This window comes from Lampetra planeri, chromosome 52, assembly GCF_965212315.1.
Source record: "Lampetra planeri chromosome 52, kcLamPlan1.2.h2, whole genome shotgun sequence".
Lineage (NCBI taxonomy): Eukaryota > Metazoa > Chordata > Hyperoartia > Petromyzontiformes > Petromyzontidae > Lampetra > Lampetra planeri.
The window spans coordinates 953,933-969,457 of NC_136158.1; the positions used below are offsets into that span (position 1 = coordinate 953,933).

General features: G+C 50.5%; 1 protein-coding gene across 1 annotated transcript; it reads right to left on the reverse strand.

Moving 5' to 3' along the window:
* Nucleotides 1–4,265: 4,265 nt before the first annotated feature.
* Nucleotides 4,266–13,888, reverse strand: BLVRB (biliverdin reductase B). Its single transcript, XM_078616838.1, has 5 exons — nucleotides 13,599–13,888; nucleotides 10,649–10,807; nucleotides 8,680–8,769; nucleotides 8,306–8,437; nucleotides 4,266–5,876 (listed from the first exon to the last, which is right to left on the reverse strand). Exons 1-5 carry the CDS (start codon nucleotides 13,681–13,683, stop codon nucleotides 5,716–5,718), a joined length of 627 nt encoding a protein of 208 aa, XP_078472964.1. The 5' UTR covers nucleotides 13,684–13,888; the 3' UTR covers nucleotides 4,266–5,715.
* Between the last annotated feature and the right edge of the window lie 1,637 nt (nucleotides 13,889–15,525).

Here is a 15,525-nt window from a genome sequence, read left to right on the forward strand (position 1 = left end):
CCACATCATCATCATCAGATCACTCACTCACTACTCACCGAGCCGCAGAGGCGAGGGTGAAAGTTCCCACCGAGTTCGACTCCGGGTAAGAATAAGAAGAACTTCTTGCGGTCTCTCCTCAAATCTCAACTCTCCTCCGTCTCCTCACGGCCCAACAACGACGGCGGCCCGCTCCGAGCCGGCCTGCTGCCCGCCTTCCTCTGTCCTCAGCGGTTGTGACCTTTAATCTTCGGTTGCCTTTAAATGTGTATCTCTCTCTCCCCATTCCTTATCGCGCGCTCGCCATCGTCTCCCGCCTTTTATCTCCCTCGGCGAGTCGCGCGTCCAACGCGAAGCGGCCGACGCGGGGCTGTGTGTGGAGTGGGGTGGTGGGAGGCGAGCGGCTTAGTGTGGGTAGGCGGGGCTACTTGGGTTGATGGGATTGTGGGCGGGGCTTGTTGGTGGAGGGCGGGGCTACGTGGGATGTGTGGGGGGGGGCTGGTGGGATGGGGGGGGGCTTGTGGGATGGGGGGGGGGCTTGTGGGATGGGGGGGGGGGCTGGTGAGATGGGGGGGGGCTTGTGGGATGGGGGGGGCTAGTGGGATATGGGGGGGGACTAGTGGGAGTTGGGGGGGTTAGTAGGAGTTGGGAGGGGCTAGTGGGAGTTGGGGGGTGGGGCTAGTGAGATATGGGGGGGGGGGGTAGTGGGATATGAGGGGGCTAGTGGGAGTTGTGGGGGGCTAGTGAGAGTTGGGGGGTTAGTGGGAGATTGGGGGGGGGGCTAGTAACATAAAAAATAAAAAATATATAATAAGCGACGTTTTGGCAATAGCACGTAAGAGAGGTTAGAGAGAGATAAGAGGGGGTTAAGAAACAGTTTGGGGATTAAACCCTCTGAACCACTCCATACAATCGGACCCAATTGCCCTATGACGAAGGGGCCACTGCCCCGAAACGTCGTCTATGATGTGTAGACCCGGCGGCAAGTGGGAGGGGCTTGCGTGGCTGGGCGGGGCTACAGATGCCCTCGCCGTCTTCCCATTGGTCGAGGCGCGTTGCCAGGCGCGCTCAATTGGACGCGAGGCGCACGGGGCTCCAACCAATGAGGAGACGGCATGTATTTGTATAAATTAATATTCATGAGCTCTGAATATCCATGATTAATTAATATTTATGAGCTATCCAGCCTTCAAAAAAAGTGAATGGGGAGCGGTGGGAGCGGTGGCGCAGTGGTTAGCACACCGAGTTCGATCCCCGGCGACGGTTAACATCAGTGGCGAGGGATACCCGGAACCACCATGGCGGCATGGGGAGGCCTTCATCCAGCTGTGGAGGCAATGGGGGTCCAAGAGTTGCAAGTTTCATGTATTAGGTATAGCCCTGTGAGCCATTCGGCTCTTGAATCGGGTGCAACCGCAACAAACAAAAAAAACAAAAACATGAACAAGAAAACATCTTACAGTGACTATGTGCAAACAGAAAATCCAAGAAAGGACAGCAAAATATTGCAGAAAAAACACCGTACACCAACACTGTGTGCAAAAATCCCAGTGGGATGCAAGTCAAACAACAACAACCACAAGACAACTTAGATTAAGGCCATCAGTCTAACTCTATACTACAACAAACAAACATGGCCAAACCGAAAAACTTTTCAAAAATCACCAAAATAAAGCCATAAAAGCAATGAAGCAGTGGTCATAGGAACTGTGACCGAATTTTCACAATAAACGACATAAACAACATGTACCTCCAAACCCTGCAGCCACAGCTGGCTGCATGAGTCACTCCACAACAGCAGGAGCATCAGTCGGAGTGTCAACATTTTTCGGTGGGGGGGCGAAATCGCTTCCCCCCCGGCCCAATGGATCTGTGAGAGATGATCGATCCACTGCTGGATGGAGGCTTCCCCAGGCCGTCGTCATCTCTTGGGGTCCTGCGATGTCCCCTTACTTGACACGTGACCACGACTGGACATCTGTGAACAAGAGCTTCATAGATTATCGGATTCCTCAAGTCTATGGTCCGATGGATGCTGCTTGTAATTGCCGTCGAAACGTCACAGTGAAAATGTTGTGGGTTTGGGGCCGTCCATATATGACGTCACGCGATTTTGGACGGTTTTTGACCCCCCCCCCTCGTCACACGGCGTCACAAAAAGTTAGACCCCCCCCTCAAATATGACGTCACAAAGCTCTGCCCCCCCCCCCCCCCAAAAATAAAACATGCTTCAAATCGCTTTAAACTATTGTCATTGTAGTGCGTATTTAATGTGGCGATGCACTCTGATGTTGTAGGAGAAAACATTTATTAAAACGTCAATTTAATTAAGTAGAACGTGTTGTCTATATTTAATTAAAGTTGCGCATTTTGATGTGACGTCACATTTCTCAAACCCCTCCCCTCATCACAAATGTCTGACCCCCCCTCATCAGGTGCGTGACGTCATTTATGGACGGCCCCTTTACTCTCCAACACACATGTGTGCTGTACGAGTAACGAATTGGCACGTTGTGTTAACGTGACAAACCTTACTAATTGGCTGTGTCGGGTGGTGGCGGGTTTAACGACACATTTAGATATTTACGCGATCGAAACCAAACAAAAACTCTATTATGGATCCTCCAGTCGAAATCGAGATTCCGATGTGTAAATCCCCCGCTTGAGCCTGCTCCATCTCCACAGTTGACATCTTCCTCTTGTTCTAGATTTCAAGCTTTCGTGACTGCAAGGATTCATACTCTTAGGTTTTTTCGGTAAAGTCACGTAGGTAAAAAAAAGAAAATTCATAAAAATAATAATAGAAAAAAAATAAAATAAAAAATCACGACGTTTCGGAGGCAAAACAAGTCTCCGTCATCAGGTGGGACCGTAAATTTAGTTGACGGTCCCACCTGATGACGGAGACTTGTGTTGCCTCCGAAACGTCGTGATTTATTATTTTATTTATATTATTACTTTTATTAATTAGAATTTTCTTTTTTACCTACGTGACTTTACCGAAAAAACCTAAGAGTATCTTCCTTTTGGGTGCGTTCCACACCTTTGACTGCCACTACATCATCAGTCTCACTCCACGGTCATCATCCCTTATAGCCATCGCGTATCCTACCCAGGCCGATTTACGTTTCTTAACAGTTCAAATGACGATGTTTTAGTTTTACCAGGCAGGTAAGGTCCGCTGAACTAGAAAGCTCTTTTTCATTAGCGACCTGGCTATCGCAAATGATCGCTCAACGAAGTGGCTTATCATCACGTGGGAAATCTATCGCAGCCCAAATACTCTAAAGCGCACATCGATTCTAAATGTGGAGGGAAAATCGGAGGACCCGGAGAAAAATCCACGCCACCACAGGGAGAGAGACACCGCAAACTCCAAATATACAGCAGCAGGCGTCAGGGTCGGGATGGAATCCACGACCTCCTGCATACCAGGCGAGACAGATAACATCTCACCACCGTATATCCTCTAATCCAAGTGTTCTTCTTGCTGTCCGCATGTAATTCTGGGAGTGCATCTCTCCATGCCTCTATCGTGCACCTTTCAGTTTTCGCTCAATTTTCTTCGTCACTGTTCACGATCCGCGTCACAGCAAAGGTAAACGGACACGCATTTTCTTTTCACAATAAGCACTTGAATTTTGATTTAAAGCTTTCGTGACTGCAGGGATTCATATTCTTGGTTCTGTCGGTAAAGTCACGTAGAAGGGAAAAAATAAAATACAAATATAAAACAATAAAAATTCTCACGTTTTGAAAATGTTCTTGCTGTGGATTTCGCACCTGATGATTGCTTGTGTTGCAGTCGAAACGTCGTGAGAATTTTTGTTTAGTATTTTTCTTATTTTATTATTTCCCTTCTCCGTGACTTGATTTCACACCTGATGACGATTGCTTGTGTTGCAGTCGAAACGTCGTGAGAATTTTTGTTTAGTATTTTTCTTATTTTATTATTTCCCTTCTCCGTGACTTGATTTCACACCTGATGACGATTGCTTGTGTTGCAGTCGAAACGTCGTGAGAATTGTTATTGTTTTTTATTTTTATTATTTTATTATTTCCCTTCTCCGTGACTTGATTTCACACCTGATGACGATTGCTTGTGTTGCAGTCGAAACATCGTGAGAATTTTTATTGTTTTATATTTGTATTATTTTATTATTTCCCTTCTACGTGACTTTACCGAAAGAATCAAGAATAATAAGCACTTGCTTAGCAGCAACGATGGAAAACGCCACCGACGCATCTCCCCTCGCGATAAAGGAGCAACGCTGAGACGAGGCGAGTCAACTGTGCACGAAGGTTTATTGGCAATCGCTGGAGACGCCGTGGAGCGAGCAAACACGGGGAGAGGAAGGGCCCAAGCACCCCACGCACTGCGTCCACGGAGAGTGAGCTCCCTCCGTCTCAAGAGAGGGGAAAGGCGATTGAATAGACCTTGGCATGAATTTGATGAGAGGAACAAGATGATTGATTTGACTCATAAGCGCGTACAGAATAAGTACGTACAGAATACGGCTTCTGTGGAAATTGTAGCAGTAATAATACGAAATTGAAATGCTTGTCCAAGAGAGTCTAATTTACATTTCTTTCACCAATCTACGTACGATAAAGCTGCAGCCCTGCAATGGCACGTCCGCGCGACCGTTGGCGGTACAGCCTCCATCAAGGGGAGCTCGAGTGAGCCCCCTATATGGGGTATTTGGTCTTCTCTTCCACGCTAGTCAGACGCCTTGGAAGAGGTGGTAGCAAACCAGACTTTTCTCTGCCACACGAGGCCTAAGTGTGGTGAACCCTTGTATACTGCCGGGTGGACAGGGGCAGGGACGGGGGTGGAGGGATGTAACTGTCGCACCGGGAGATGGAATCTAACTGGCGCCCTCTGGATTACAAGACCAGTGTGTGCTCACCATTGCACCAGGGCACAGCATCCATTAACAATTGATATGAAAGTAAATTAGCGACGAAGATGGCCCATTGCCTGCAAACGTCGCCAATTGTATATTTTTTATACGTTTTTCCTTCCAAGGCTACAGTGTTATTGACGAATGCGTTTCGTTTTTGTGTTTGCTATTTGAGCTTGTGCACCAATGCCAAATGCAGCAGCATCACCAAATAATTCGCTTCAACTAAAGTTCGTGCCTTTTAGAGAAGTGTTCCCCTGGCTAGACAGGCAGCTAAGGACGGACTGGGTCACATAGATGGCCTGATTGAGGCGTCCTCGCCAACTGGGCTGGCTGCGATAGTTGAACAACCATCGCATATGCTGACCAGACAAGGCTTGGTCGGTTTAGGTTGAGCAAGCAAGTTGGGCCGAGTGGGCTACATTGGGCTGATGGCATGAGAAGGCCCTCATCCAGCAGTGGACTCACGCAAGGGCTGCACATGAACATGACCTGGTTGGACTGATAGAGCGAGTTGGGTTGGGGTGGGCTGGCCAGCCTGAGAGTGATGTCGCGAGGTGGGCTAGGTGGGCTTGTTCGGGATGTGGTGGCCTGCATCAGCTTGTACAGCTGACGAGGCTATTTGAACTACTGGGTGGCCTGGGGCAGTGATAGGCGGTGGGGAATTTAACCGGACCATGTGTGTTGGGTGGGCAAGGCAGCCTGAGCTGGCTTGTAAAGATGACCGTCGTGGCTGTGTTGGCTGGACTGCGTTGAGCCGGCCGGTCTGGGCTGCCCGAGCCGATCCGAACGGGAACCCGGACCGGACCTGGTGCGGGGCGGAGGGCGGCTCTTATGCGGGCGCGTAGGTGTGAGACAGGCTCACGGCCTTGCCCACGTACTCGTCGGAGGAGAGGCAGCGCACAAAGAAGTGAGCCAGGTCGTGCTTGGAGATGACGCGGCCGCCCGTGGCGCCCACCGTCACCGTGTACTCCGACGTCAGAGGGAGGTTGCCTGGCGGGAGAAGGGGAGCCAAGGCAATCGCGTGTGTCAGGGGTAGGACAGGGTGTGTGTTAGGGGGGGTGGGACAGGGTGTGTGTTAGGGGGGGTGGGACAGGGTGTGTGTTAGGGGGTGGGACAGGGTGTGTGTTAGGGGGTAGGACAGGGTGTGTGTTAGGGGGGGTGGGAAAGGTTGTGTGTTAGGGGGGGTGGGACAGGGTGAGTGTTAGGGGGGGTGGGACAGGGTGAGTGTTAGGGGGTGGGACAGGGTGTGTGTTAGGGGGGTGAGACAGGGTGAGTGTTAGGGGGTGGGACAGGGTGTGTGTTAGGGGGTGGGACAGGGTGAGTGTTAGGGGGTGGGACAGGGTGTGTGTTAGGGGGTGGGACAGGGTGTGTGGTAGGGGGGGTAGGAGAGGGTGAGTGTTAGGGGGGGTGGGACAGGGTGTGTGTTAGGGGGGGTGGGACAGGGTGAGTGTTAGGGGGTGGGACAGGGTGTGTGTTAGGGGGGGTGGGACAGGGTTTGTGTTAGGGGGGGTGGGACAGGGTGTGTGTTAGGGGGTGAAACAGGGTGAGTGTTAGGGGGTAGGACAGGGTGAGTGTTAGGGGGTGGGACAGGGAGTGTGTTAGGGGGGGTGGGACAGGGTGTGTGTTAGGGGGGGTGGGACAGGGTGAGTGTTAGGGGGTGGGACAGGGTGTGTGTTAGGGGGGTGAGACAGGGTGAGTGTGAGGGGGTGGGACAGGGTGTGTGTTAGGGGGTGGGACAGGGTGAGTGTTAGGGGGTGGGACAGGGTGTGTGTTAGGGGGTGGGACAGGGTGTGTGGTAGGGGGGGTAGGAGAGGGTGTGTGTTAGGGGGGGTGGGACAGGGTGAGTGTTAGGGGGGGGGGGGACAGGGTGTGTGTTAGGGGGGGTGGGACAGGGTGTGTGTTAGGGGGGGTGGGACAGGGTGAGTGTTAGGGGGGGGGTGGGACAGGGTGAGTGTTAGGGGGGGGGGGGACAGGGTGTGTGTTAGGGGGGGTGGGACAGGGTGTGTGTTAGGGGGGGGTGGGACAGGGTGTGTGTTAGGGGGGGTGGGACAGGGTGTGTGTTAGGGGGGGTGGGACAGGGTGTGTGTTAGGGGGTAGGCAATGGAATGCATTAACGGAGTCCTCTTTTTTCTAGTGTCTCACACACTACAGTCAGATGTTTACCCAGCATCGGGCACATGGGTAGGTGACAGCTTGCGTCAGGGCATCGGGTCAGAGTTAAACATTGAGCTTCAGCTGTTAAGGGGTGGACGATAGTTTATGTCAGGCTCAGGGATAGGAAAATGCTTTTGTTGTTTGGGGTACGTGATGGCTGATGTAAGGGTTAGAGAGTAGTCGTTCGGGTTAGGGTTAAGAGGTAGGCGATAGTTCATGTTTGGGTTTGGGGGTAGTCCTCAGTTAGGTTTAAGAGGCAAATCATGAGAGACACTTCAATTCAGGGCCAGAGTTTAGGGGAGGCATTGGGCGTATGTCAGGGTTAGGGCGTGTGTGTCTGCACACAGTGGGGAGCGGTAGTGTAGCGGTTTGCGTGATCCGCTACGAACCCGGCGACCCGAGTTCGATTGCCGCTCACAGCTAACACCAGTTACAATTATCTGAACCGGTCCAAGTCCTCTCCTAGGTTGACTCATCGTCAAATGAGTACCTGGTGCGTTGTGTAAACATCGCCACTGGGGAGACAAAGGCAGCCGAGCGTGGTGCTGGCCACACCACCCCCTCGTGAGCTGTGCCGACCTTAATATGTGCTGCTAACAGCACTTGCCCCAAAAGTCTCTTTAGGCTATAGGGGAGGGATCTTTGTCTTTGTGTGTGAGCGAGAGTGAATGTGCAAGGGTGACCGTGTATGTATGTTGAACTTCGCACCATATGTAGCGGAGGTGTGAGGTAAGGATAACAAAACGAAACGCAACAAGCCTTCTAAACAAATTCGTTTTCAATCTACATTATTTAAAATTTCATAGCTCCAGCGGCTTCCTAATATCGGAAGGAAGAGCATTTCAGACGGTGGCAGCAGCGCATCTGAAAGTGAGCGATGCGTTGGCTGTCTTTGTTCGATGGCCAGACAAAAGCCCCTGCGAAGATGACAGGAGTTCGAGTGATGGTTTATACTCCTTGACGAGATCAGCAGGGTGGTATTGTGGTTCATTTGTGGCAAGCACTTTGTGTGTAATGAGCGCGAGCTTACAATGTATTCGTTCGGCAACCGGAAGCCAATGCAGCTCAGCGAGCACTGGACGGACATGGTCACATCTTGCAGTACTCGTCACGACACGTGTGTGAGTGTGAGCAAGCGCGAGTGATCGAGTGCGTGAGTGAGCGAGTGAGCGAGTGATCGAGTGATCGAGTCGGCGAATGGGCGAGTGGGCGTGTGCGACTGAGCATGCGAGTGTGTGTGTGTGCGGAGCGGCGGCAGCACGTACTGTCGATGTGCGGCGGCATGACGGCGATCCAGTCGAGGGCCGACTCGCGCAGCACGCTGAACATGCGGTCGTGGTCTTCGGTGACGGGCAGCATGCGCGCCGGCACGCGGGGTCGCTCCCACAGCAAGAACGCTGCAACATCACCACCACCACCATCATCAACTTCACTGGCAGAAAGCATAACGGCAAGCGGGCTCACTCCCATAGCAAGAACAATGCAATATCACCACCATCGTCAACATCACTAGCAGCATCAGCAACATCACTGACATCACCACCATCACCACCACCAGTCACCACCACGATCAGAGTCACCAAAGCGAACCCCTGTCACCACCACCACCACCACCACCGTCACCACCACAGGGACTTACTGGACATGCAGCCGACCACCCTGCGCACACCGTGCTGCTTCATGGCCGCCACGATGTTGCGCGTGCCCTCCGACATCATGGTGGTGGCGCCTGCTCACTCGCAACCACACGGAACGTTTCACCCCGGCGGCAGCGACATCACGAGCAAGACGCAGGATCATAATGGCCGTGTCAGAGACACTGGGCCGGCACTGCTGACACCGTGGATTTGACCCCTGGGTTTGGGGGTGTGTATCTCTCTCTCTCGCAGGGTTCATAATGGCCATCTCAGAGACACGGTGGTCATTTGTATGCGACTGTCATGAATTGTAAATACAATGTAATTGATTCTCACACGTAATGCAAGGGATCACGGGCGTGGCAATCGATTAAAATCCATGAATTGATGCATCTTTACATTCTAAGTACTGCTGGGGTTTTGCAAGTATTGTTTTGTCCCTTGCACGACATTCACTGCTCCTGCCCATCGCTCAATCGCTCCAGCCACTCACTCACCAGCGATCAGCCACTTCCTTATCAGGCTTCCATCACTACTGCCACGGTCACTCCTCCCGTGAACTTCACACGTTGATTCCTCCTCCTCTTCCCACATCGAGGGCTCGGCCTACCAGAACTGACCGTCTCATCTAATCCACCACAATGCAGGTCCACCTCACTTCCTTTCATCATCTGTCTTCGCAAGTGCTTGTAATAATCTCGCTCAATTCAAGAAACGTATCAACTCTTTTATATATCACAACTTCAATCGTGCCATTGGTTGCTGGCCAACTTGGCATTTTGGATCTTTGGGCCCTGTGTTCAGCAGTAACCATGATGACCAACAAAAATCACAGGCACACAAGTACACGTGCAGCACCGTGCTGTCAATCCACTACTGGACGAGGGCCTCCCCACTCCGTGCTGGTCCGTGGGGTCATTTGGCCACGAGTATTGTTTATTCCGGTCATCACTTTGGTGCGTGTCAGCATGCCTTAATTCTACGTTTTTAAAATCGGAAGGCAATTTCCCATCCCCCGCCACCCCAAAATATACCACTCTTCGAGTTTGACTCTTTTTCAATGAATCTGCTCAGCAGATTTAAAAAAAAACGGGAAGTCGCCGTGAAGACAATCACGATGACATTGCTTTTTTTTCATATTTTTACTGACGCTGCACGTTTTTTGGAATAAACATCATCCAAATTGCTCCAGTCACGGGGTGGCCGGGTGACTCAATTCTGGCAGTCGCCTGATGATGCTGCTTGTTATAATTACTGGCAAAAATGTCACGGTACTCGAATTGTAAATGTTGTGGGTTTACTCTCCCAACACACCGGTGCGCTGAACTAGCAACTAAGTGGCACGTTTTGTTTATGTGACAAATCTTACTCATTGGCTGTGTCAGGAGGTTATGGATTATGGGGATGATGTTGGTGTCAGAGACACTGAGGCCCATATGCTTAGTGACAGCTCAACTCAGGCTTGGGTCTGGCTCAAATGAGCCAACTCAATCAAAGCCGTGCTTCACCCGTGCCGGCTCTGTGCATGGTCCCGGCCATGCTCAGAATTTCCGAGAGCCAAACCATAGCCGAGCCCCAGTGGCGAGACGTTAAGGGTCCCACAGTGGCTAGGAGATGTTAACTACCTCGCCTGGTATACAGGAGGTCGTGGGTTCGATCCCGACCCTGACGCCTGCTGCTGTATATTTGCAGTTTGCGTGTCGCGTGGATTTTTCTCTGGGTCCTCGGGTTTTCCCCTCCACATTTATAATCAATATCACCACGTGATGATGAAACCCACTTTGTTGTGCTATCATTTGTGATAGCCACGTCGCTTCTTAAAAAGAGCCATTCAATAGCTCAGTGGGGCCTTATCTGGTCAAATAAAAAAGTGTATAGCTATATAGAGCCGCTCACTCGTGCGTCTTTGGATAGCGAACGGAGTGCCTCAAGCCGTGGAGAGGGCGGCTACGTCCGGGGGCAACGTCTCACCGAGCTCGTTCCTCGTGCCCAGAACAATGACGACGGCGTCCTGCCCGGCCACGGCGCGGCTCACATCCTCCGGGTTCAGCACGTCGCCCGTCACCACCTCCAGCGCCAATCCGGCCGGCAGCAGCGCCGCGTTGCGCACGAATGCCGTCACCGTGTAGCCTGCAAGGTGGGGGTGGAGGGCGCCACGGTGGCGAGATGTTAACTACCTCGCATGGTATACAGGAGGTCACGGGTTCGGTCCCAACCCCGATGCCTGTATATTAGTTTGCATGTTCTTCCCGTGGTCACGATGATTTTTCTCCGTGTGCTCGTTTTGCCTCCACATTTAACAACATGTATTTAGAGTATTTGGCTGCTATAAATTTTCACATGATAAGCCACTTCATTGGGCTATTATTTGTGGCCAGGTCGCTTCTGAAAAAGATCTATATATCTCAGTGGACGTCACCTGGCAAAATAAAAATAGTTTCGATTAGAAGTAATTTTGCATGCATAAAGGCAGTGTCATCAGCACCCGCTGTGACATGCGGATCGGAAACAAGGTCGAAGAAGATACAACCAAAAAGCTGACAAGGACACAAACCAGACCCAATCGGACAACCGTGCCAGCACATCCCTGGTTGATAATTGGCTACGGTAACGTGACGGGTAACTCTTTGTACCGTGGGTGTCAAGGCTGGAATTATTAATGAATGTGGACTCTATCCCCGACACGGACGACTCGAATTTTCTATCGGTATGACGCAGTACGGCTACGAAAAGCCTAAACATTTTTTTTATAATTCCAACCGTTAAGGAAAGTCAGCTTGAGGACACTGATCTACGCGGAATTACAGCTGATGGGCAAGTGCCAGGAAAGTCAGCTGATAGATGGAGCAGGACCGAGAGGATGACCCACCATGGAGATGGCGCGATGAGATAAGTGCATGTGCAGCAAAGGGATTGTGTAATCACGGGCCCGTGAGGGATGGCAATGCCAGGAGAGGCGGTACTTCATCCAGCAGTGGACAGAACATGGCTGAAGATGTGTATAAAGCCTTAAAAGTATATATATATTTTTTATATTTTACCAGGTAAGGCCCCATCTCTTTTTCAGAAGCGACCTGGTTATCACAAATGATTGTTCAACGGAGTGGCTTACCATCACGCGGAAATGTATGGCAGTCAAATACTCTTAAACGCATGTTTCTAAACGTGGAGGGAAAAACCGGAGGACCCGGAGAAAAATCCACGCGACCACGGGGAGAGAGACACGCAAACTCCAAATATACAGCAGCGGACGTTAGGGTCGTGATCGAACCCACGACCTCCTGTATACCTGGCGAGGTAGTTAACATCTCCTAGCCACCGTAATGATGATGAGAGAGTGACGCAGACTTCAAATATACAGCAGCAGGCGTCAGGGTTGGGATCGAACCCACGTTCTCCTGCCTTCCGGGCGAGGTAGTTAACATCTCCTAGCCACCGTGGTGATGACGATGATGAGAGAGAGAGAGACGCAGACTCCAAATATACAGCAGCAGGCGTCATCAGGGTAGTTAACATCTCTTAGCCACCGTGGCGTTCAGCACATACCCCCGGTGAACATGGCAACGTTGATACAACGTTCGACTGTGCCTGGAACCGTCGGCCCAACGTTGAACCAACGTTGGGCCAAAGTTCCACGTCCCCTGGGACTGCAATAGGACCATGCCGAAGCCCAAATTGCACAGCTCCGCGTGATTGCCACACGTCTGTTGGGACACGGCGTGGAGTTAGGAAATAGAGCGCGCACGCCGTGGTGGGTAAGACTTAGAACTAACGCTGGGTCTTGGCTTGGATCTCGTAAGTATAAATGTGTCGTAACCCTCCACCACCCGACACAGCCAATTAGTAAGGGGTTTATCACGTAAACAGAACGCCAATCAGTTACTGCTTCAGCCCACCGGTGTGTTGGAGAATCTTAAATGTTGTGGCTTTGCTCTCCAACACAACGGTGGGCTGAAGGAGTAAACTAATTGGCGCGTTTTGTGTACGTGACAAGTCCCCTTACTAATTGGCTGTGTAGAGGGTTTACGACACATTTATACTTACGCGATTTAACCCACAACACCTTTATTATGAATATTTGTTGTTTGACTTGCATCCCACTGGGATTTTTGCACACAGTGTTGGTGTACGGTGCTTTTTCTGCAATATTTTGCTGTCTTTTCTTGGATTTTCTGTTTGCACTTAGTCACTTTAAGATGTTTTCTTGTTCATGTTTTTTGCGGTTGCACCCGATTCAAGAGCCGAATGGCTCACAGGGCTATACCTAAAAAATGAAATGAAAATGCAATGAACTTGCTACGTTTTAAACTTAGACTTAAGACCGTGCATACACACAAGTTAGCAGCAGCGCCTTTTGTCAATAGCACCACTTGGAATGATGGGGGGGGGGGGGGTGTAATTGTTTGACCATACTTCACCACTCTGGTCCAGGCGAGTTAGTTGATGAAGGGATGTAAGTTGTGACTCTGAATGGCTAAAGGCCAGTAGCAGTGAAAACTGTTACGTCTGTACTGACGACATTGTATAAGCATGGCAGGTTTTTCGAATGCGTACGGATGCACAGAGGGCACATCACAAACATGTTTCCCGCGAATAATGCTGGACATTGCTAATGCTACATGAAAGAGAAAAAAAAGCGCTAATTATTCTTCCAAAGTTTAAAGTTAAGTAACAAAAAAAACCCACCCCACTCACAGCAAAACATGAATGTTGACATCAGGCTTGACAAACGATGCGTTAAAATGTCACGACGAACAGCTTCAGCAGCATGCACGACATCGTAAAAGCAACGTTTACGGTATTTTACAACTACACAACTTTGTATCACTGCAATAGCCTTAAGCACGGCGCGTATTTTCAACAAGAGAAAGTGAGGCCTAACCCCGTGGCGAAGCCTACGGTCTTGCCTGGCGCGCCTTACCGGCTTTGACCGCCTGCGGCAGCACCTCCAAGCCGGTCATGCCCGTGGCACCGAACACCAAGACTTTCTTCACCGCAGAAGCCATCGTCTTTGCCCACCGCCTTTTAACCTTTTCGAACGCTAAAAAGCAGGACGACGACGAGAAAGAGACAGAGAGAGGATGAAATTGATGGCTGAGAGTGATTGTTTAACTAGGGTTGGTGTCACACGGGATCTGTCGCTGTTCGGATGTTGCTTCTTCTTCGTGTTGTTTATATAGCCGAATCCGACTTGCACATCATTCTTATTTTATTTAATACGCGCTACGATTTCGCAACCCGCGACCTCGCGCGATGAGAATGCGTTTTTTGTGTGTGTGATGTGTGTGTGTGATTAATTTGCGAATCTCACGCGGGGTTTTATTGCACGGCGTGCGTTTGTACGTGTTTATTGTGGTTGTGTGCAAGTCGAGGATAGGTTGGGTGCGTGATGTATTATCGGTGGCATTGGGAGATGTTGATTGATACTGAGGGAGGAATCCGATGAGCTATGAAGCTATTCTTGTTCACAGATGTCCCGGTGAAGTTTGGAAAGGGTTCTTTATTCTCAATTATCCGGTAACAGAGGTAATTGGGTGGCTAGGAGATGTTAACTACCTCGCATGGTGTACAGGAGGTCGTGGGTTCGTTCACGACCCTGACGATGCCTGCTGCTGTATATTTGGAGTTTGCGTGTCTCTCTCTCATCACCATCATCACGGTGGCTCGGAGATGTTAACTACTTCGACTGGTGTACAGGAGGTCGTGGGTTCCATCCCGACTCTGACGCCTGCTGCTGTATATTTGGAGTTTGTGTGTCTCTCTCTCTCCCCGTGGTCACGTGGATTTTTCTCTGGGTCCCTCCGGTCTTTCCCTCCACAATTTAGAATCAACATCACGCATTTAGGGTATTTGGCTGCTATACAGTTGTAGTGGGTAGAATGGAGAGCGAGACTTATTTAGAGGCAACACGTGTATTATAACGAGGGTTACCTTAACACGAAGGGGTAACGGCCCCTTCCGATGCTCTACGGAGGTCTGTCTGTCCTCCGGGCTAACGCGCCCTAACACTGGGGAGGCTGGGGTCCTGGTCCCGTCTTCGTGCTCCTCTTCAGGGTGACGGCTTCGGGTCTTCAAGTATGCAACAGCACCCGGACCCGTTCAGGGGTCCGGCTTTTATAGTCAGTCCCGGCTCTGTCCGCCCCTAGCCATGCCCTTCTTCTCGAACCTTCGAGAAGTACCTGGGCTGTCGACACGTCACCCACCCCCCCAGCCCCCTCTTGGGGGTCCTGAGGTCAGTACCTCAGGTCACGAGCCCCCCTACCTGAGTGCCACGGCCCAACTCGATCCTGGGGCTGGCACTACATCTGGAGAGCAGTGGCATTCGTGCATCACAACCAGTAATACCACTGCACATATACACATTTTAAGCCACTTCGATGGGCTATCATTTGTGATAGCCAGAGACGCTTTTGAAAAAGATTTACACAGCTCAGTGGCGCATGACCTGGTAAAATAAAATAAAAGTTTATAGTTTTATGGAGGCGTTCACTCGTTAATCGATAAACGCAAATTCGTCACATTTTGCTTGCGCAGGCAAAATGCCCTTTGATAATGTTGGCCCGAAAAGCCACGAAAAAGGCTGATGGAATAAAACAGCGGTGGCGACTCCATCAAGCACTGTCATCCATTCCACGTTGGCGCTCCACGTTTAAACTATTTAAAAAAACATATGTTTGGTTATTTCGGTAAAGTCACGTAGAAGGGAAATAATAAAATGATAAAAATATAAAATAATACAAGCAATCACACCTGATGATGATTGCTTGTGTTGCAGTCGAAACGTGAGAATTTTTATTGTTTTATATTTATATTATTTTATTATTTCCCTTCTACGTGACTTTACCGAA

Bases quoted from the DNA above. Each gene is read 5' to 3' on its own strand.
- BLVRB (XM_078616838.1), bottom strand. From the start codon at position 13,683: ATGGCTTCTGCGGTGAAGAAAGTCTTGGTGTTCGGTGCCACGGGCATG. The intron at 8,770-10,648 runs GTGAGACGTTGC...GCGAGTGAGCAG, and splicing joins GGGCACGAGGAACGAGCTCG to GCGCCACCACCATGATGTCG. The intron at 8,438-8,679 runs GTAAGTCCCTGT...GTGATGTTGCAG, and splicing joins GGTGGTCGGCTGCATGTCCA to CGTTCTTGCTGTGGGAGCGA.